The sequence below is a fragment of the Marmota flaviventris genome, chromosome 13, assembly GCF_047511675.1.
Source record: "Marmota flaviventris isolate mMarFla1 chromosome 13, mMarFla1.hap1, whole genome shotgun sequence".
NCBI classification, from domain to species: domain Eukaryota; kingdom Metazoa; phylum Chordata; class Mammalia; order Rodentia; family Sciuridae; genus Marmota; species Marmota flaviventris.
This window is the reverse complement of record NC_092510.1, coordinates 68875948-68899897: the sequence shown is the minus strand read 5'-3', so window position 1 is coordinate 68899897 and position 23950 is coordinate 68875948. Positions and strand designations below refer to the sequence as shown.

The 23950-nt window shown below is 35.4% G+C and overlaps 1 protein-coding gene across 2 annotated transcripts in view; it reads left to right on the top strand.

The window, feature by feature from the left end:
* Nucleotides 1-20693, top strand: part of Rnf38 (ring finger protein 38) — a 129254-nt gene extending 108561 nt beyond the window's left edge. For both annotated transcript variants that reach the window (XM_071600749.1, XM_071600748.1), the window contains 8 exons: nucleotides 2871-3038; nucleotides 4657-4827; nucleotides 8226-8387; nucleotides 9222-9328; nucleotides 11553-11637; nucleotides 15522-15643; nucleotides 17570-17669; nucleotides 18524-20693. In XM_071600749.1, coding sequence (XP_071456850.1) covers nucleotides 2871-3038; nucleotides 4657-4827; nucleotides 8226-8387; nucleotides 9222-9328; nucleotides 11553-11637; nucleotides 15522-15643; nucleotides 17570-17669; nucleotides 18524-18586 — 978 coding nt within the window. In that variant the 3' untranslated portion in view covers nucleotides 18587-20693. The remainder of the gene's footprint in view (nucleotides 1-2870; nucleotides 3039-4656; nucleotides 4828-8225; nucleotides 8388-9221; nucleotides 9329-11552; nucleotides 11638-15521; nucleotides 15644-17569; nucleotides 17670-18523) is intronic.
* The last annotated feature ends 3257 nt before the right edge of the window (nucleotides 20694-23950 follow it).

Below are 23950 nucleotides of genomic sequence, written 5' to 3'. Positions count from 1 at the left end.
TACATTGAGAGGAAAAGTGACTCAGTACAGTCAGACTCTAAAAGTGAAGAAGTATTGACTAACCACTTTATTTTACTTATAATTGCCTTTTTATGAACACACAACTGTTGTCTCTATTACAATGCCTTTAACAAATTTATAAATATAAAATTTCTGTGATAAAGTCATATCACATAATTGGGAATATTTTTCTTAGTACACTAAAAAAATAGTCATGATATGATTGACATGAGATTCAATGAAATATATTTAAACTATGGCAAAGTATCAGAAATCAGTCAATTTTTATTAGTAAAATTTATAATTTCCATTAAAGTCAAATATAGGATAGGTATATATAAGTTTTCTATATTTATGTATTTATCTCTATAGTAAGATATAACTTTTTTTGAGAGAGAATTTTTTTTTAATATTTATTTTTTAGTTTTTCGGTGGACACAACATCTTTATTTTATTTTTACGTGGTGCTAAGGATCGAACCCAGCGCCCCGCACATGCCAGGCGAGCGTGCTACTGCTTGAGCCACATCCCAGCCCCAAGATAGAACTTTCAAAATATATTTAAGGGCTGGGGTCGTATTTTGGTGGTAAAAGCAATCACCTAGCACATGTGAGACCCTGGGTTTGATCCTCAGCACCACATAAAAGTAAATAAATAAAAGATTGTGTTCATCTACAACTAAAAAAAAAAATTTAAAAATGGATTTAAAAAAATATATGTATATATTTAAAAAGGACAAGAAAATTAAATAATTGAGTTAACTCTTAGCAGATATAAGAAAGGAAAAATATCTAATTGGGGGGAGTTAGTTGTTTGATTGTTGCACTCAGGGCCTCATGCGTGCTAGGCAAGTTCTCTACTATTGAGCTCCATCCTTAGCCCTCTAGTTTTTAAAAATAGTAGCTAAGGTTTGCTAGATTTCAGATACATAAATGCAAATCAGTATCTTAGTACAAAAACTAAATGGATTTGACATGCAAATAGAGAAAAATACAATATAACAAAACTTTGAATTTAAAAAGAACTTTGGCAAATTTAATAAAGAATAATACATCTAGCTAGGGGTTTTAGTTTAGTGGTAAAGTGCTTACCTAGCATGCATGAGATCCTGGATTTAATCCCCAATACCACCCCAAATAAATAAATAAATTGTATAAATAAATAATAATAAATCTATTTTACAAAGAATACTAATTTCTGAAGGACAAGACTATAGTTGTGTAATTTTCCTAGATAAAAAGGTTAATATAAAGTTGAATACTTTGTAAAATAATATAAATTTTAATTCAGTTAAATTTTAGGAGCAAAGGTAAAATAGACTGGAAATATATTTTAGCTACAAACGACAATAGAACAAAACTAACAATAGACTGGGAATATATTTTGGCTACAAACAATAAAACAAAACTAAAAATGGTTATGACAAACTAGAAAACGGGCAGTGAGCAAAGGATATATAGATTATTTATAGAAAAAATCTACATGGTAATAAACTGTGTTGAAAGAAGTTCGTCCTCTCTAATCAGAGGAGTGCCAGTTTGAGGCAAGCATACAAATAGCTTGTTTCCACCTTCTGGATATGTAAACATGTTTCTAATACAAATAATTTATCTTTGAATAGAGATGCTGGGAATTGGGTCCTCATATGCTACTGCTGAGAGAATGACTTCCTCAAATCTGTGTTTTTTTTCCCCCCCATACTGGAGATTGAACTCAGGGATACTCTACCACTAAGCTAAATCCCCTGCCCTTTTATTTATTTATTGATTGATTGATTGAGGCAGAGTCATGTCAACTTGCCAAGGCTGATCTTAATTTTGTAATTCTCCTACCTTGGCCTCCCAAGTAACTGGGATTACAGGTGTGTACCACCATGCTTGGCTGCTTTGACAGTATCTTTAAAAGCATCACTCCTTTACCCAGTAGTGCCTCTGAGATAAATAAAACTACCAGTACTATAAAGTAGTATTTTTTTTTAATAGTCATTTGTATTGTCAAAAGTGTGAAAGCAACTCAAATGTCTATTATCATCATATGATAGGACTTTGTTAACCGGGTGTGCTAGGGGCTAGGGATATAGCTCAGTGGTAGAACCCATTCCTAGCATGCTCAAGGACCTGGGTTCAAATGCCAGAACTAAAAAAAATAAGAACAAATAAAACAAAGGCTAGTCTCAAGAGAAACAAGTTGAATACATATCTATGGTACAAAATTAAGTGAAAAGGGGAAATATGACTTATTTTCTGTTAAAACAATATGCATGACTGTAGATGTTTATATGCTCATGGAGAAAGAGGATATGTTATTAACATTATTTGCCCTCAGGGTGGGGAAGATGGGACTAAAGTTGGCTACAAGGAGATAATTTTATGTGTATATTGGGGGTCAGTGCTGGGGAATGGTCTCAGAGCCTTGCATGTGCTAGGCAAATCCTGTATGGCTGAACTATATCCCCATCCCAAATAATTTTTTAATAGTATTTTCTTTTGTTTCACTAGTTGGAATTAAATATCTTTTTCCATCGACTATAACCAGGTATACAAACTATCATTTTTACAAGTTTATCCTTTTAGAAGTTTTCTGCTCTACATGGCATGCTGGAAGATTTATTATAACTTTAGATTACTCTGAGCTTTTCAAGTCTCTTTGAGGGAAAAGTTTAGCCCTAGTTCTTCCAGGGTCATATATATTCTTAGAATAGTCAGCTTTCCTGTACAAAGGCCATGTATATCCTGGTTGAAACTGCTGGAGGAAGTACATTATGAAAACCTGTGCATCTGAGAAGGAGAATTAATATATATCCAAATATTAATTTCTAATAATTAACATTATAGCCAAATAGCTAAAGTTTTATTTTTCTTCCCTAATAGCTCCATCAAGGAACAGTCCCTGTTTCCTATACAGTAACAACAGTGGCACCACATGGGATTCCACTCTGCACAGGCCAGCACATTCCTGCTTGCAATACACAACAGGTCCCAGGATGCTCTGTGGTTTTCAGTGGACAACACCTCCCTGTCTGTAGTGTGCCTCCTCCAGTAAGTCTGTGCCTTTCTTTTCATTAGATCTTAACTGTTAAACACCAACCTGTGTTTGGATTTGTCATTTACTACTCAAATCCCTTTTTAAAATGGCTATGTGTATTACATAAGCAAACAAATTTGAGAGTATCTTTGTAGCTTCTCTTACAAGTAAAAAATCTCAAAAACATGGTTTTAGTAACCATTTAATAAAAGTAGCTTTAAAACATCGTGTTTTTTAAATCAGAATTTTAAATTTTACATTTAATTGAATATCTTGTCAAACCGTATTTCTTCCTATGTAAACACTGTTTATAATTAAAGCTAGATAAAGCCAGGTTCATGATGCCTGCCTGTAGTCCCAGTGACTTGAGAGGCTGAGGCAAGAGGATTGCAAGTTTTGGGCCTTGGCAACTTAATGAGACCCCCCCCCCCCCCCCGTCTTAAAAAGAAAAAAAAAAGAAAAGGTTTGAGAATGTAGCTCAGTGATAAAGCACCTAAATTCAATCTTCAGTTCCCCCTTCTCCAAAAACCAAAATAGATAAAGGTTGGCTTAAGTCTCAGACACTATAATGTTCAACAGTTAATAGTGTCAACACCTATGGGCAATGATTTTAATGGGTACTTTGAGTGCCTGGTCCCTGTGATAGAAATAGTTATCATCTCTATTTTCTAGATGTTGAATCTAAAAAGTGATTGACACCCACTACTTTTTGCCTCTGAAGTTTATGTGACCAAGTACAGTCCAACCTATTTCACAAATGAAGGTGCTGAAATTCAGAGGCTCTAAATAATTTAACTAACATCAATAATGTTTTTAAAGGAAAGCATTTGGCAAAAAATAAATAAATTCTAACTATAATTCTAATACCTGGTCTGAATGTGAGATTAAAGCAAATATACATATCCTAGTACCAGTTTAGTAGATTAATTCACCCAAACTTGGTTTCTCAGTAAGAACATTGTCAGCCAACATACAAACCATAAAGCAGTTGTAAGTTGTGCTCTTATAAAACAAGCTTGGATGTAGCTTAGAGGTAGAGCCTAACACACATGAACCACTGAGTTCAATCTCTAGTACTGCCCAGACAAAAAAAAATTTTTAATAAGAAAAGGCCCTAGAAAGAAAAATTTCTACAAGATTGAAAAAACAGAACTTCTTAGAATACAGTAATGTCTTCTACATATTAAAAGGACTAGAATGAGGTTTCTTTTCTGTATAGTATCTACCCTTCTATTTCATGAGTATTTAAAAAAACCCAAGAGGCATTTTAATTGATTTGGAAGAACTATGTAAAATAGATTATTTAAAATGAGTTTATCAGTATAGTAACTTACTAATAGATACAAAAATATAGTAGGATTTTTAATAGAAGTTATTAAAAATATTTTGTATGATTTTGGGGGAGGTATGGCAATAATTTGAATGCTGTTGTATCTTTTAAAAAAACTAATTATATATTCTGACTAATACTGATAGATGCAAAAATACAGAAGTATTTTATTTTTAATGTTATTTAAAATGTTTTGTATGATTTGGGGGGAAATATGGCAATGATTTTAATCACATTGTATCTTTTTAAAAAATTAATTATATATTTGGATATATTTAACCAGAAAATAATTTTTCTTACAGATGCTTCAGGCATGTTCAGTTCAGCACTTGCCAGTACCATATGCTGCATTCCCACCTCTCATTTCTAGTGATCCATTTCTTATACATCCTCCTCACCTTTCTCCCCATCATCCTCCTCATTTGCCACCACCAGGCCAGTTTGTCCCTTTCCAAACACAGCAATCACGTTCGGTAGGTATCTTGTGTTTTTAATTTTCCCAGAATATTTAGACCTGGCAGAAAAATTTAGTGGGTTATTGCCACTTAAACACTGTAACTTAGCTATTTTTATGGTTCTTAAAAGAATTAAAGGAATCTGCAAACAAAAAAATAATATAAACCTTGAATTAACCTGATTTCTTATTTTTTTTTCCTAGTTATTTTACTGTCCTTTGTCAAATTGCATTCCTTTAGGACATAAATCTGAAGAAAACCTTAGTTGCGCTGTTTTACCTTTATATCTCTAAATTGAAATATTGTGAAATTAATACTTGTTAGAATATTTGTATTCATTGAGGCATGTAAATTAACTTCTAAGTCTAAATTGAAAAAATATATATACCTAAATTGAAAATATTGTGAAATTATTGCTTGTTAGAATATTTATATTTATTTAGACATGTAAATTAAATTCTAAGTCTCAGTTATTTTTTTTCTGAGGGCCTGCTTTTCTATGTTCTGATGAAAAGCAAATGAAATAGTTAATTCTGTCTTGGGATTAGAATATAGCTGAGAGGCACATTATTTGCGGGTGTGGGGTCTAGCATGGGAAAACATTGTATAAATAAAAAGAAGGACACAGGAAAAAATTCCATTTGTGCCAGGTGTGGTGACACATGCCTAAATTCCAGCAATTTTTGGAGACTGAGGCAGGTGGATCACAGTTTCAAGTCCAGTATCAACAACTTAGCAAGACCCTGTCTGAAAAATAAATTTTAAATTTATTTTTAAAATTTTAAATTTTAAAAAGGGCTGCAGGTAGATAGCTGGGTGTGGAGCACATGCCTATAATCTCAGTGACTGGAAGCTGAGGTAGGAGGATTGCAAGTTTGATCCCAGCTTCAGCAACTTAGTGAAGTCCTACCTCAAAAAAATAAAAAGGACTAGGGATGTGTCTCAGTGGTAAAGTGCTCCTGCGTTAAATCCTTGGTACCAAAATAATAATAACAATAATAATAAATAAATAAGCAAAAATTGTCTGCAGGTAGAGCTCAGTGGCTGAGCCCCCCTGGGTTCCCTATTACCACCAGAAATGAAAAGATCCAAATGGTTTTTGGTCAGGCCAAACTTGGCATGTAAACCATTAAGCATTAAGGGAAAATTGGAAAAAATAACCTGTGGAAATTGTTTGTTTTAAAGATTTCGGTTCAGTTCTGTGAAAGGAATCTAACCGTCTTGGATAGCAGAACCTAACAATTGTTACTAAGGAGTTATGCACCATTCTGAGTACCAAAGAAGGTGAACTCACTTAACCTCTTAGTTCTCCTGAAAAGTATAGAAACAATTATGATTGAAGTTTGGCTCATCTGAAAAGTTAAAACTGCTTCTATAAGAAAATCTTTTCTCCGGCTGGGGTTGTGGCTCAGAGGTAGAGCACTCGCCTACCATGCATGAGGCACTCACTGGGTTCGATTTTCAGCACCACATAAAAATAAAAGATATTGTTATAACCAAAAATAAATATATTTTAAAAAAATCTTTTCCTGGAATTAGAATAGGGTTCATGCCTAAATTATCCTCCTACTTAGTCCTCCTGTATCTGGGAATTTGAGGTTTAAGTAAAATTTTGTCACTTGTATTTAAGTTTGGAATTCTTTGAAAGGTTCAGTCATAAAACCAAAGTAGAACTTAGGTTCATTGGTATTGTCATAGTGTAAGTAGTTGTGATTTTTCTCAAGTATGCATAAACTTCCAAATTAAAGTATTAGTAATTGTTGCTTATTCTGTAACTGAGCTTTGAAAGGAGTCAAAGTAACATGTAAAATTATATATTTGCCCAAGAGAATTGAATTTAAAACATCATCACATAAATGTGTACATGTTTACAGCAACATTATTCCCAGTAGCTAAAAAGTCAAGAGAGTCAAGATGTCTATCCACTGATAAATGGATGAATGATGTTTCCATACAATGGAATACTGTTGAACCTTAAAACAGAATGAAGTGTTGATGCAGTCTACAAGATGGATGACCCAAGTCCATTGAGTTGTACTTCTTTTAAAGTTGTGTTAATTATATTCCAATAAATGTCCTATGTGGTTGGAATAGCGCATAGCGTACATTGGCTTTGTTCAAAATAGACTTTGGGATGGGGGTAGAGGGGATTTAACCCAGGGCCTTCAACCACTGAGCTACATAACCCAGCCCTTATTTATTTGTTTGTTTGTTTATTTTAAAGACAGGGTCTAAGTTTCTGAAGTCCTCACTATGTTACTGAAACTGGCCTTGAACTTTTGATCTTCCTACCTTCCGCTTCCCAAGTCACTGACATTACAGGCATGCACCACTACACCTGGCTTCACAGTATACTTTAGAAGTATGTTGTGAACATTTCATCCTGTCAGTTTTATAAATTACAATACTGAGGTGTGGATTAAGTCACATGGCTGATTGGTGACAGTGCCAAGATTCTAATGTCAAAAAGCCTGTAGTCTTTTTACTATAGCATAATGCTACTGTACTTCATTGCATTTAGCCCTGTTTCTTTCTTTCTTTTTTTTTTTTTCCCCCTTTCCCAGGGGTGCTCTACCACTGAGTTGTATCCTCAGAGCTTTTTATTTTGAGAACAGGGTCTTGCTAATATGCTAAGGTTAGCCTTCTGAGTCTCTCAGATTTCAGGTGTGTGCCACCATGCCCAGCATTTAGCCCTGTTTTCTGACTTATGAATACATACCATGTTCTATTTCATCCGAGAGAGGTTGTCTGGAAATACTTCCATAGATCTGAATGACACAACTGAAAAAGTAATTTTAACTTAAATTGACTTAGTATGTGACTTTTTTTTCTTGTTTTAAGAGAATGTTCAAATAGTAAATGAAATAAATCCTGTAATGAAAATCCTTTAAAAATTTGTTTCAGAGATTTTCTATTGAAATTGATGGTAGAAAGATTTTACTATAATTTATTTCCACTTGTGTGGATTTTAGAATGATGTGTGAACATCAGGAGATAGATGGCCTTGGGCTAGGAGTGTAGCATGTGCAAAGCCCTGGATTGAATCTCTTGCACTGGGTAGGGGAGGGAAAAATAGATGTATGGCCTTAACGATATTTTTTTGGATTGTGCTGGGTTCGGTGGCACATGTCTATAATTCCAGCAACTCAAGACGCTGAGATGGGAGGATTGCAGGTTTGAGGCTAGCCTCAGCATCTTAGGCCATAAGCAACTTAGACCCTGACTCGAAATTAAAAAGAGCTGAGATATATAGCTCAGTAGCAATGCATCCCTGGGTTCAATACACAATACCCCCTCCCCCAGAAAGATATTTTTGGATTCTTAGTTTTGATTATTAAAAAAATTTGTCTACATTCTATCTGAACACTAGAATTATATACATAATTTTTTTTTTTTTTTTCCTTTTCTCTCTACAGCCTCTGCAGAGGATAGAAAATGAAGTGGAACTCTTAGGAGAACATCTTCAAGTAGGAAGTTTTACTTATCCCCCATCAGCCCATCCCCCAACATTACCTCCATCAGCTCCTTTGCAGTTCTTGACACATGATCCTTTGCATCAGGAGGTGTCCTTTGGAGTAGTAAGTTTTTATGCATTACTATGACAAACTATTTGAGGTGTATCAGTGTGTAGCTCTCAACATGTTCAGAAGTTTAAATGCATTCTTTTTTTTTTTTTTTTTGTCACTGGACAGAATGACTTTATTTTTTTATTTGTATTTATTTTGGGGGGGTAGGGGTACTAGGGATTGAACTCAGGGCACTCGACCACTGAGCTACATCCCCAGACCTATTTTGTATTTTACTGGGAGACGTCTCACTGAGTTGCTTAGCACCTCACTAAATTGCTGAGGCTGGCTTTGAACTCGATCCTCCTGCCGCTGGGATTACAAGCATGCACCACTGCACCCAGCCTATTTTCTTTAAGATTTTATTTATTTATTTATTTATTTATTTATTTTTGGTGCTGAGGATCGAACCCAGTGTCTCATGTGTGCTAAGGCAAGCACTCTGCCACTCAGCTACAGCCCACCCCTTAAATGTATTCTTAAAAAAAAAAAAAAAAAAAAAATTTTTTTTTTTTTTTGTAGATGTAGATGGACAGAATGCCTCTGTTTATTTGTTTATTTTTATGTGGTGCTCAGGATCGAACCCAATGCCTCATTCATGCTAGGCAAGTGCTCTACCACTGAGCTTCAGCCCCAGCTTTTAAATGTATTCTTGCTAGCATTTATATTTAGAAATGCACCTAAGTGTATGGTTTAAACTGGTTATTACATCTGTGTTAACATTTAAGAAATATTAAATGCCACTTGAACAGTGAACAGCTTTCTACATTTTAACAATCTTTATTTCATATATTATTTGTATATGTAGAATGATCTTAAATTCTTTGAACGCTTTTTTCCCTGCAGCCTTATCCTCCATTTATGCCTCGGAGGCTCACAGGACGTAGTAGATATCGATCTCAGCAGCCAATACCGCCTCCCCCTTATCATCCCAGCTTACTGCCATATGTGTTGTAAGTTCTTTCTTATTTTATTGAATTCTAAATTTTGAAAACCTTGAGATTCTTTCCTTTATGAATCCTGTACAGACTCATCATTTAATTAGATATTGCTTTTACTTAAGGGGGTTGAGGTCAGGAAGCCATTAAGAGTAAAGAAAGAGCCAAGGACATGGGGAAAATGGGGGAAAAGATATCTCTGAGCCAAAAAATATAGGTTTAATAAATTAAGAAGTGGAAGTTCTTTGCCTTTTTTCTTTTCTTTTTTTTTTTTAAACAGCTAGCATCACTTCCTATCACTTTTGATTATCTAGCTTTTGGTGCTATTTCTCTTATGGGAAAGGAGACTAGGAATTATCTGTGTGTCTTAGGATTAGATTTACCTATAATAAATACTCATGGGTTAAATATGATTGTTTTTTCTCTTTTGCATATTGAAGTCTAGCAGTAGGCAAATTCAGGGTGATTTGTTAGCCCTGTGACTGTGAGAAATGGTTCTGCTATTATAATCTTGGGACTACATGATCTAACCTGGCTCCTCTGATTTTAGTCATCATGTACATTTCCTAGCTAGCAAAAATGAAAAAGAGTCCCTCTGCATACCTGCTTTTCCCAGGATATTTCCTAAATGTAGCACAGCACATATTACTCCCTATATTCCATTAGCCAGAACTTATTCACATGTCTATAATTACCTTTTTTTTTTTTAAATTTTTTATTGTTGGTTGTTCAAATCATTACATAGTTCTTGACATATCATATTTCACACTTTGATTCAAGTGGGTTATGAACTCCCATTTTTACCCCGTATACAGATTGCAGAATCATATCAGTTACACATCCATTGATTTACATGTTGCCATACTAGTGTCTGTTGTATTCTGCTGCCTTTCCTATCCTCTACTATCCCCCCTCCCCTCCCCTCCCCTCCCCTCTTCTCTCTCTACCCCCTCTACTGTCATTCATTTCTCCCCCTTGTATTATTTTTCCCTTTCCCCTCACTTCCTCTTGTATGTAATTTTGTATAACCCTGAGGGTCTCCTTCCATTTCCATGCAATTTCCCTTCTCTCTCCCTTTCCCTCCCACCTCTCATCCCTGTTTAATGTTAATCATCTTCTCATGCTCTTCGTTCCTACTCTGTTCTTAGTTACTCTCCTTATATCAAAGAAGACATTTGGCATTTGTTTTTTAGGGATTGGCTAGCTTCAATTAGCATAGAAAGGTAGGAAATGTACTTGTTACACCAGAAGACTGCATTCCTGTATCACCTTGTTCTGATTATTTTTATATATATTTTTTTTTCCTTAGTTGTAGATGGACATAGTGAATTTTATTTATTTATTTATTTTAAATTTTTTTTTTTTTTAGTTGTAACTGGACACAATATCTTTATTTATTTGTTTTTATATGGTGCTGAGGTTTGAATCCAGGGCCTCGTACATGCCAGGCGAGCGCTCTACCGCTGAGCCACAATCCCAGCCGCTTATTTATTTATTTTTATGTGGTTCTAAGAAACTAACCCAGGCCTCACACTTGCTAAGCCAGTGCTCTACCACTGAGCTACTACCCCAGTCCTGTTCAGATAGTTTTAGCTGCTTTCCTATTACCCGTTCCTCTTCCCTCCCCTTTATCTTTGTCTTTCATGTAAGTATCCTGGCTTGTTCTTAGAATTTTTCAATTTAAGATCTTTTGCACTTTCATATAAATTTTAAAATTCAGTGTATTTCTACTTTAAAAAGAAAAAAAAAATCTTCCTAGGTTTTGATTGGGATTATATTGAATTTGCAGATCAATTTGAAGGGAAATTGATATTTTAACAGTTAATTTTGAGACCTCTAGTCTACTGACAAGATAAATTGCTGTTTATCCTAATAGTATTTATGCAGTTGGTATTGCACAGTCTTGTATGTTTTATGAAATTTATCCTTACATTTATGTTTTTTAATATTTATTTACTTATTAGTTGTAGATGATAATAATATCTTTATTTATTTGTTTTTATGTGGTGCTGAGGATCTAACCCAGGGCCTCGCATGTGCTAAGCAACCACTCCATCGCTGAGCCACAACCTCAGCCCCCATATATGTTTTTTAATACTGTTGTAAATAGTGTGCTTTGCTATCATCTTTTTTGTTGTTGTTGCTAGCAAAGTTAATATTTATAAAGGGTTGCACTGGGCTTTGTCCTTCTTGTCCTGTCATTGAATTTACTAACATATCACTGTTATTTTCACTGCAGATCAATGCTTCCAGTGCCACCTGCAGTGGGCCCAACTTTCAGCTTTGAATTGGATGTGGAAGATGGAGAAGTAGAAAATTATGAGGTCAGTAGATGAATTGTGAATTAAATGAATTGTGAATTAATTGGGGGATTATTGTGTCTTGAAAATATTGTTCTAATCACCATCTAAACATTAGATAAACACTGCATTTCAAGATACAAATTTGTCATAAAAGTGTTCTACATCTAATTTGATCACGTGCCATAAATCTGTATCAAGTAGGTAGACTTTTGATGCTCTGTTAGAGTTATACACAGTTCTATTGAGAGAATGCAAATGAGAACAGGGGAAGTTTTGATGTTGAGATGTTCCAAAAGGATTTTGTGGAAGTAGAAGTGTTTGAGAACTGGATCTTAAAGAATGAGGAAACTTTTTCATTCGTAAGATTGAGGCAGGGAAGTCTTGAGGACTAGCGTACGTAGTTTGTGTCTAAAGTGAAAGAGAGAAAACAGAGATTTGATTGAAAAGCTCAATTAGATGTCCTTGAGTACCATGCTAAATGTTTTTGGTGTATTTATGGCATCATATCTCTTAAAAAGTCAAAACTCTGTTAGCAGTATGAAAGAATAGATGGAAGTGGTATCAGAAAACTGAGAAAGGTACTCTATGGAGTAGGAAAAAATATGTACAAACTGTACAATTTGATACAGGATTAATATCCAGAATATATAAGTAGCTTTCACAACAATAGGCAAAACTGAATAACATGATTAAAAATGGACTTGAATGGGTATTTCTCAAAAGAATGACTAGTGGTGCTCAACATCACTGATTATGAGAGAAGTGTAAATCAAAATCACAGTGAGATGTATCTTCACACCTGTTGGTATGGCTATTATCAAATAAAGTAAGTAAGTATTGATAGGGTGCGGAGTAAGGAGAATCCTTATATATTGTTGGTGGAAATGTAAATTGGTACAGCCATAAGGAAAAACAAATTAAAAAAGGGACTGTCAGCAGTATGGCCCAGCAATCCTTCTGCTGGGGTATGTGTAGCTACAGAAAATTGGCACCAGAGTGGAATATTATTCCGCCATAAATGGGAAATGCTGCTATTTGACAACATGAATCTGAAAAATATTATGGCAAGTGAAATATAGAGGGGGCAAGAAATACTGATCTTTTTTACATGAGGAGTCTTAAAATGTCAAATAGTAGAGTGTTGGTTATGGAGGTAAAGAGGGAAGTATATATAGACTTGCCATTTGATAGGGTAGGTTTAGGGGTAGATAGCATGAGGACTGTGGTTAGTAATATTGTATTGTTAATTGTAAACTTGCTAAGAAAATAGATTTTAGGCACTCAAACTAAAAAAAAACTCAAAAAGAAGTGGAAAGTGATGGATAGGTTAATTTGCTTGACAGTGGTAATCATTTCACTGTGTATATATCAAATGATCATATTGTGTACTTTAAATACATACAATAAAAGAAAGTACAGCTTTGAAAGATGTTTTAACACTTCAATCAGTAGGATTTTATCTTGAATGGTTAATTGTGGTGTTCAGGGGTAAGTGTACAAAAATTGCAAAAGATGATGCTCTACAAAAAGGACTGTATTAGCCCATGAAGAAGGCAGACACCAAAATGCCAGTGGGCCAAATAGTTGGCATTTAAATAATGTTGATCTTGCTATAGGAACATAACAGATGTGGTTTGAGGGTTAACAGGCAAATTTAGATTTGAATATGTTGAGTGGAAGTAATTTTGACCTTAATTTGATACTGCCAGCCATCCTTCTTATCTCAACTTCACTTTGTCTTTTTCATTTTATGAATGCTGGAACAGTTTTTAGGTGTATTGAATGTGGGCATGGAGAAGGAGTCATGATCTTAAACTGCCCCTTTTTTTTTTTTTTTTTTTGTAGTACTGGGATTGAATACAGGGCCCCCCTGCACATGCTGTGGAAGCACTCTACCAATGAGCTGCATTCCCAACCCCTTTTTAATTTTATTTTGTTTGCATTTATTTATTAGTACTCTGCCACAGAGCTACATCCCCTCCCCTTTTTACTTTGAGACAGAATCTCATATGAGTTGCTGAGTGACCTTGAACTTGGAATCTTTCTGCCTCAGCCTCCCAAATTGCTGGGATTCTAAACATATGCCATATAAACATATACCATATAAATTTCATTTCTTGAAATTAAAAGAGGCATTCATAATTTTCTCATTTTATTTCTACCATTTGCATTACAGCAATATCTACAAGTGGCTTATCTTTATTAAAATCAACCTGTCTTAAATCATATTGCTGAAAAAGATAGCTGATCATGTATATATCAATAGAAAAGTAGTGGTACAGTTGTCATATAAGAAAAATATATGGGCTGGGGCTGGGGCTCAGCGGTAGAGCACTTGCCTTGCATGTGTGAGGCACTTGGTTCGATCCTTAGCACCACATAAAAATAAATAAACCAAATAAAGGTATTGTGTTCATATACAACTAAAAATATATATTTAAAAATATATATCTTATTTTGACTTAGCTGGGCACATGCCTGTAATCCCAATGGCTCAGGAGGCTGAGACAGAAGTTCAAAGCCAGCCTCAGCAATTTCAAGGCACTAAGCAACTCAGTGAAACCCTGGGGATGTGGCTCGGTGATTGAGTGCCCCTGAGTTCAACCCCCAGTACCAAAAATGGAAAAATATCTTATTTTGACTTTGAAATTCCTTTCTAAACTGTATTTTTGGGTTGAATATTTTGATATTCTTCAAAGTCATACTTACAACCAATCAAAAAGGCCTTACTTGCCTTTTTAGTTGTATGTCATAGTGTAGCTGTTGAACACTCCCCAGCCCTGGCTCACTGGCTCGATCCAGATGGCTTCCCCACTCCAAGTTCCTACATGCCCAGTCTACCCTACATGTTCTTGTCTTGGTACCTTTACTTCCCTTGATCCTTCAGCTAAGATCTTTCTCCATTTCTCTATGTTTTGGAAATATAGCATAAAAACCGCCATCTTTGTGATTATCATTTCTTTTTTTTTTTTTTTAACATTTATTTATATGCAGTACTGATAATTGAACCCAGGGCCTCACACATAACTATGCAAGTTCTCTACTACTGAGCCACAACCCTGGCCCTGTGAACAACATTTCTAATCTATTTCCTGGGTCCAAACGAGTTCTCTCTTTTTGTTCTACTGAGATTTAAGCACTAATCATGTCTTGCCTTCAGTTGTCTTGCCTGTTGCATCATGTAAATTTTTGGAGGGCTTGATCATCACTCTGTATCCACTAAGGAATGAATGAGGATATTTTATTGTCATACAATTATATACTATATAGGACATACTATATCCTATAATACATAACAATAGAGGTGTTAAGATGCATATCAACTCTATCATGAATTTGATCTAAATTTTTTATGCTGATTTTATAATCAGCCTCAGTTAGACTTAATGTGTTATAGCGTTTAGAAGGGTTGAGTATAGCAGTGAAAGGCAGATATTTATTCAGATGACCCAATTCTCCAAATAAGGCTGTCAAAAAGCAAAGCTGTGATTATTGTCTTAAAACACACACAGAGCTATACCAGCATTAGATATGGAAATTAATTCTATTCCTCTCATTGCCCATTTCTAATTCTTTGTTTCCTGTTCCCTTAACCATAAGGCAGCCTAATTATAGAATAAAGAAAATAGCTAATTAGTCATTAAAAACTGGGAGAAGCCTGGTGCCATTTTACACACCTGTAATCCCTAGTGATTTGGGAGACTGAGGCAGGAGGATGGCAAGTTCAAAAGCCAGCCTCAGTACCTTAGCAAGGCCCTAAGCAACTTAGCAAAGCTGCCGCAGTCTGGCTGGGCACAATTCACAAGCCACTTGTTAAGCACCCCTAGGTTTAATCTCCAGTACCAAAAAAAAAGATCACAAGTTTGAGGCCAGCCTGAGCAAATAGCCCTGTCTTTTCTCTACAGGCCCTTTTAAACCTGGCAGAGCGACTGGGAGAGGCTAAACCTCGAGGACTGACTAAAGCAGATATTGAACAACTTCCTTCTTATCGGTTTAATCCTAACAATCACCAGTCAGAACAGACTTTGTAAGTATATTTTTTTCTAATATATGTGTTAACTTTTTTTCTTTAAAGAAAAATTTCATGAAATAAAAGCTTGAGACTCAGAACTTGATATAAAGATAAGTTATCTCTTTTTCATACTCTGGGTCTATGCTGACCAGTAAGGTAGCCACTAATTGTGGAGCTATTTAAATTCAGTGAAAGTGTTAAATTTCTTCCTGGGTTTGTGGTGTGCACACACACACCTGTGACCCAAGCTACTCAGGAGGCTGAGGCAGGAGATTCACAAGTTCAAAGCCAGCCTTGGGCAAATTGTTTAGACCCTGTCTGAAAGTAAAATTTTAAAACGGGATGGGGATTTAAGCCTCAGTGATAGAGCACTTAACTACTAGCATATGTGAGGCCCTGGGCTAGACTAGAGTACTGTCAGATAAATAGATCAATACATAGATAAATAATTAATTTCTTAGGCATACTAGATACTGACTGCTATATTTAAAGGTGTTAATGTAGAACATGAAATGCAAAGTTCACCCATTTAAAATATACAATTCAGTGAATTTTATTGTATTAGTAGAATTGTATATCCATCACCACAAATTTACATCCTTTTTATCACCCCCAAAAGAAATCCTTCACCCACTTGTAGCCACTCCCCTTATCTCCCTAGCCTTCTCTATCTTGACACACCCCCTAACCCTTTGTCTCCATAGCTTTCACATAAATGAGATTATATAATATGTGGTCTTTTTGTATCTGGCTTCTTTAACTTAGCATAACTTTTTCAAAGTACCTTTGTGTTGTAGCTTTATCAGTAAGTCACTCCTTTTTGTGGCCAAATAATATTCCATTTGTGGATCACTACATGTTGTTTATCCTTTTCTTCAGTTGATATACATTTGTGTTGTTTCCACTTTGGGGCTCTTATGAGTAATGCTACTTTGAACATATGTGTACAGGTTTTTCTGTGAATATAATGTTTTAATTTTGGATATATACCTGGAAATGAATTGTTGGATGTCATATTGTAACTGTGTTTGACTTTTTGAGAACTGCCAGTTTTTGCAAAGTTGGTTGCACCATTTTCTATTTCTACCAACACTGTATAAAAAGGTTTCAATTTCACTGCATTTTTGCCAGCATTTGTTATTGTCTGTTTTTATCATATTGTCCTAGTGACTTTGAAATTGTATCACACTGAGATTTTAATTTTCCTTTCCCTGGTGCCTGTTACTGTTGAGCATTTTTAAAATTTCCTTTTTTTTTTGTGTGTGTGTGTGTGTGTGTGTGTGTGTTTGGTACTAGGGATTAAACCTGGAGGTGCTTAACCACTGAACCACATCCCCAGCATCCACTTGCCTTTTTTTTTATGTGTGTGTGTGTGTGTGTGTTTTAATGTTTTTATTTTGAGACAGGGTCTCACTAGGTTGCTTAGGGCCTCACTGAGTTGTTGAGGCTGGCTTTGATCTTGCAGCCCTCCTACTTTAGCCTCCTGAGATGCTGGGATTACAGGTGTGTATCACCATGCTCAGCACCAGCCCTTTTTATTTTTTTTATTTTGAGACAAGAGTCTTACTTAGGACATTGCTAAATTGCTGAATCTGGCTTTGAACTTGGAATCTTCTTGTCTAGCCTCCTAAGTTAATTTTTATATATGGTGTGAGGTTAAAGGGACATCTACCTTCATTTTTTCATGTGCAAAGAGTATTTTTGGTTTTAAAACTTGATTTGGATGTTAGCCAGAGATTTTCTGATCAGTTATCAGTAAAGCAGAGCACTCTTACTAAATGCCTTAACATCATTGTTTTTCAGGTTGATAGATTATTTTGTCTACAAATTTCAGTGATAAAAAACTGAGACTGATTAAGTGGCTTTTGTAGACTTCAGAAGTCATTTCAAAATAGAAAACCACCCAATTTTATGTTTAATTGATCTTTTTGCTTCTTTTAGGTGTGTAGTATGCATGTGTGATTTTGAGTCAAGGCAGCTACTTAGAGTCTTACCCTGTAACCACGAGTTCCATGCCAAGTGTGTTGACAAATGGCTTAAGGTAAAATGACAGTATCTAAAAGGAAATAACACTAAATTTTCTGTTTTAGTGACTATAGGTTCATTAGATAAGTCTGTGGTTTAGTGGAGGATGGGTATAGGAAATAAAATTGAAATACAACATTGAGAGTATTATCTCTTCAGATGAAGAGAAAAGGCCAGTGAAACTTAGGGGTTGGGGATATAACTCAGTGGTAGAACATGAATGAGGCCCTGGGTTCCATTCCCAGCACAGGGAGGATGGGGTTGCTATGGTGATTAACATGGGAGTGATTATACAAAACCTAAAAACTGGCTATCTGCCCTTGATAATCAACTTGTCCTGATTTTCTGATAGTATATAAGGATAAGACCTGAACTTGTTAGGCCAGAGTTTCCTCTTAGTTTAGAAGGGTGCCTCACTAGAGCTCCCTTTACTTTTAAGTTAGTTATTAAATATATCTAAACTGGTGCTGGGTAATTTTGTTTATGTATTTAAACAGACATATTAAAAAATCATTTATGGCAAGAAGCTGAGGCAGAAGAACGGCAAGTTCAAGGCCAGCCTGGGCAACTTAGCGAGACTCTGTCTCAAAATTAAAAAGGGGATAAGGGTGAGCTGGGGATGGAGCTCAGTCCCCCAGGATTTAAGCCCTAGTGCTACCCCCAAAAAAAAGATCATCCATGGGATAATCAACTCTTTAAGGTTTGTTTTCTTTCTTTTTTGTTTTGTTTTAAGGCACATGATTACTTTGTGCCTCTTTAAAAGAACAAAGTGTCTAAAACTTGTGTTGGAAGTAAAAATAATATTATTTGTTTTTAATAAATTTCATTGTATGAACTACAATGCAAACAAGTTTCTCTTTTGTATTTTAGGCAAATCGTACTTGCCCAATTTGCCGAGCTGATGCTTCAGAAGTGCATCGGGATTCAGAATGACCAACCTAAGAGCACAAATTTAGTTTGGGTGTTCCTCATCACATGTATATACGGACTATCCATTGAACTTAATCTGTGTGGCTTCCAGCCCTCCCTTTACCAAAAGGGTCAATGGACCTTTCTTTGCACTGTGTGACTTAATCAACTATAAAAGCTTACAATTAGTCTTCACAATTATGGGATTGTTATACTAACCGTGTGATTGGAACTCCAAAGAATTTTTCTTTAGCTTAATTTTGTGTGTGCACTAACATTCCCTGGTTTTTTGTGTGATCATTCCGAGTGTTGCTGCAAGATTACAGTGGACGTGATCTTTTAGCATGTGCTTTTATAAAAAGTGGTAGCTCCAGATGATATAGCAATCTACCTTATATAGAGCCTTCAGAAACTGTGAGTGGAAATGAATGCAGCGTATGACTGTTGATAAATGTATCTGTGTGTGTGAGAGAGTGTGCAACTACTTGTGAGAGGGCATGGTAGCTAACGTGTGTATGAGATCCTATATACCAGCATGTACCAAGAATGTGTGTGTAGTTTTAATTATGCTGCAATGTATAATCTGGTGTGTTATTTAAACAGCACTAGTACTGTACACTGGTTTTTCCCCTTGTGTTTGCTGTTGCACACTGGTTGCTAAGGGTGCATCAATTATAAGCATTGAATACTCCATCCCTTCCTCCTAATGAATGGAATGAGAAAAGCCTTCTTCCTTTGCTTCAGGCAGCTGTCACCTTCTCTTCATTGGTGGTCCTAAGTGGGTCACTTAAGAAAAAAAGTGTAACAAATTCTCACTCCATGAACCTGAGTTTTGATTCTGTTGTGGAAAAGAAATTTTTAAATCTCCAACTTGCTGTTTCCAAAAAGAAGGTGCAATATCATACATCATCTGTTAGCAATATTAGCATTTCAATCAATGATTTGAATGTTGGTAACTTTTTTCTTTTATATTTTCAGTAAGCTTCTTACAGAAAGTACCTGTGATGATTTTTTTAATTTTTTCTTTGTATAGGTGTGTGTGTGTGTGTGTGTGTGTGTGTGTGTGTGTGTTTAGATTTATAGTCCTTTCTGAAGATATATGAGTAATATATTTTTAAGAATACCACTGGTCCCATGAAGTCTTGCCTCTTTGACTTCCACCAGAACAAAATCTGTTAATTCAGCTTGATTTCCGATGTGTTCTTTGTTCAGGCTCCCATAGGCAACTAAATTATTTCAAGAAAACTTTTTCTGTTCATATTAATTCACTTGCCAAGCTCCAATTCTGAAAGTTGTCTTAGTTCTTCCCTCAGTAAATGTGCTTCTTTTTGAAGCCCTTGTTTCAGGATGGATCAAGTGCTTTGACAGCTTGTGTTCCTTAGACCTGATTTGCTTTGATGTCTTGCCGCTCTTTTAATTTTTGTTTGATTAAGAAAAAGCTTAATACAACAGATGTCCAGAATACTTGCAGTATAAATGAAGATTTGATTTTTGTATAAAATAATGCTGTCAAACAGGAATTGACCCTCATTGAGTTGATCTGAAATAATACATAGCTGTATTTTTTTAATAGGTTCATTGAGCGAAATTCAGATTGTTTAAAGTCATTTTTCCAGCAACATTTAGATTCCTTTCTCATTCTTTTATAGTGTATTCAGCATTGTCTGCCTCCTCCTGCAGTTGATGTCATTGCTTTGTTTGCAGTAGCACATGCTACATTATTCTAGTTGGGACTGTGAGAACTTGTTGCCAGCCTCACTCAGCTCTCAGTTGGCTCTGAGTCAGTTTTGTACTCAGACAGTGTTAACTACTTGTTACTGCCATGCTGCTTGCCCTCCCTTGAAATCTATAAGCTCATCACAGCCTAGAGTTCTGTAAAGTCAATTCACACAGAAGCACAATTTTGTCCTCTTCCAGACACTGTTGCCTCTATCTAATCATACAAATAGGATTTTGCATACTTTGCCCCTAGATTTGTCAGTGCATCAGAAATATACCTAAACAGTGGTAAAATGCACATGTTACTGTTAAATCATTAGGATAATTCCCCTCCTGTTCCTGAAGAGTAAAAAGTATGTTTAAGACCAAAATTATTGGCATATAATAATCAGCTACATACAAATCACGTATAGTTTTATCTTTATTTTTTTTAATTAAAAAAATCATGTTTAAAATGGCAAAAACCCATCTTATAGACTTCTTTTATATAGCTACAAAAATTTATATCTGTACAGATCTAACATAACACTACTACACTCAGTATTCATTTTACTGAAGCATGCAAGTTAAAGCACTTTTTCTAATTTATATAGAGATATCTAATTAACAAGGCACATTGTACTAATGACTTCAGGAGAAGTAGCTTTTTCTCCCCTTCCTCTGACTATGAATTCCTGTTGTAACGTCCCTTTTCTAGTAAATTTTTGAGAGGCAGTTGGCAATTTAGGAGGCAGCAGGGTCTGAGTTTAATTGTTGCACTGTTGTAGCTGATCTCTTGGGGAATGCCTTGTCTTTGCATGGAGCTCTTAGAGAAGTGTCCAGACTTACTTACCAAGTGGTTAGTGCATGTTAGGAGCACACGTGTGTGTGTGTGTGTGTTCTAACCAGCTCAGACTAGCCACAGTGAGCAACTAGACACAGTGAGTGTCTAGCATATGAGAAAGAACAGTTGATTTCTTGCCCAGTTGTTACCACTGGTGATGTCCAGATTGCAGGCAGATGTTGGTTTGTTGCCTTTATCCTCTTTCCTCCTAAAACAACATTGGCTTTACCATCTTAACTCAGCTGTGGGGTTTTTTTGTGGGTTTTGGTTTATTTGTTTTTTTTGGTATGAATTGTCATGTTTGGTATTGTTTTTAATTCCCACCCCCCCAAAAAAAAACAACTCAAGGCCTCCATGGATTAAGATCTCATATTAAGGATTTTTTGTCCTGGGGAAAAAAAAATTTTTTTTTTTAACCAAAATCTGGAAAATGTGAAAGTATATTTAGATTTTATATACTCTCTGAAATGTGATTTAAGATTCTTAAGTTTGGGCCTCTTGTAATAATTTTGAATGAGATCTACCAACTCACTTGTGAGAATATTTTTCACAGATATCTTTAGGCCTTCATTAGAAAGCTATTTTCCCCCTGTTGGTTACCTCATTTTGCTATTGTTTCAGATTATGAAAGCTACAGGGGTGTCTGTTGGAATCATTTGCTGAGTCATTTCCTCAAATCATATTCCATTGTATCAGTTAACATATAGTTTTAAATGTACGTATTATAAATATCTGTAACCAAATCATTTGAAGGCTTGATAAATTTTTAACAAAGTTTGTACATTTTTTATGAAAGTTACTAGTAATGCTTTACTAAGTAGTGCAATGAATTTTTATTTTTAATCCCTGTGCCCAATTTTGGAGTTGAGAGGGTTGTTGGTAATAAATGTATGATGTACACTTAAAATATTTGTTGTTTCTTGTTACTCTGAAAGGGGAGGGGAAAGTTGGGTTTGCAGAGATAGTGGGTAATAGATGGGATTCCAGCAGATAGAAGTGGGTTGAGCTACTAGGTGCCAGATTTAATTTTTAAACAGTATTCCAGGTGTTTCAGAATTGGTGTAAACTCTTTTATTATTATTATTATTATTAGTTACACACGACAGTACAATGATTTGACAGTTCATACATTTGAATCAAATGGAGTATAATTTCTCATTTTTCTGATTGTACAGGTTGCAGAATCACGTTGATGTAAACTCTTAGAAACACAAAAAATATCTTGTATTATAATGTATGGTAAATATTTATGTCCTTTAAAAAGCTAAGAAGATAGCAGAAAGTGTAGCCACAGGTATGCTCTGTGCATAATGAACTATAGAAATAGGTAACCATAAGGTGCAAGTGAAAAGATTACAATAGGTAATTGAGCAGCTGTGTCCACATAATTGAGCAGCTGTGTCCACAGTTACTGTCAACATAAGGGAAGAGTCTTTGCTTGATTTTTTTTTCCACCTCATTTTTGTAACAGACTTGGGAAGAGTATTTGTGTCAGGTTTTGAGTGTCTGAAATGCTAAACTTGTGTTCTCTTATGGCAAAGGCGTTTACTGCACTCTCTGAATAAGGGAGGGGAGGGTGATATGACTTGAAAACATAGATTATTATGACCTCTTCATGTGAGAACATTTAAAAGCCAACAAACAGTCTCCTTCTGTCGTGATAATGACAGTCCTGGAAAAGAATTGCCCTAGAAAACCACCAACCCTCAGCACATATTTGGAGACGAAAAATTAGAAGCCTTTAAAATAAGCCTAAGCCTCTAAACTCAGCTACTCAGAAAGCTGAGGCAGAAAGAGCAGATGTTCAAGGCTAGCCTAAGCAACCTGTTAAGCCTGTTAAGACCCTGTTTCAAAAGGTCTGGGGATGTAGCTCAGTGGTTAAGCCCCTGGTATGAAAAAAAATAACATTAACTATGGACATCATGATTTCATTCTTGCCAACTCATTTCTCCCTTTTACAAGTCTTTTTAAATTTTGCTCTAAAAGTAGACTTTGATAATACTAAGCCACAAGCATTCCATATATGCTGCTAAGCATTATTGGCTACAATTATTAAATAGATCACAAACTACTGTTTATACTAAGGGATAATTGTTTTATAATATTGTTTTACATTTATGATCCTAGGTATTAATCACAAAAAGGGTCTTTTGCATTCTTGCAGGCTTAGGGTATTGTACAATAGTGAACACATAATGGCTCAAGTGGGTCAGTGTACCATTTGTTTCTGATCCACTGAATAGAACCTCAGTTTATATTTGGTGACCAGACTAACTGAATGGGAACTGTGACAGACAACCATTTCTTTGGTATCCCCAAATCTCAAAAAGACCTGACATAAATAAATCTAACAACCTATCTGTCTAAAAGGTTTAGAATAAGATGAAAAAGGGGGACCTTTCTTGAGTACATGGATAAAAGCATTATCGTGGTCTAAAGACTGCTGAACTGATACTGATGTTGTGTTGTTACAGTGAAGACAAGGCACACATCAAAACCGCTGTCAGTTCTAAATAATGGTGCAAGTTCAAAGACAAATTCTAATGCAGAACTCCTAGATTGAATTTTGTACCGGCAGTGTAAAAAACTATAAAGGACATTATTGAGTCCCAACAGACAATTGTAATAGACCATCAGTGTGATCCAAAGTATTAATCTTACTGTAGTTTTGCAAAAGAATATTCTTAGGAAATACATTACTGAAGTATTAAGGGTAAAAGGCCTGGATACATACAACTTACTTTCCAAAAGCTCAGAAAAAAATTATGTGTATGTGGAGAGAGAACACAAAAATGATAAAGCAAATGGAGTGAAACATCAGTAGAGGTAGGTGATTCTGAGCAAAC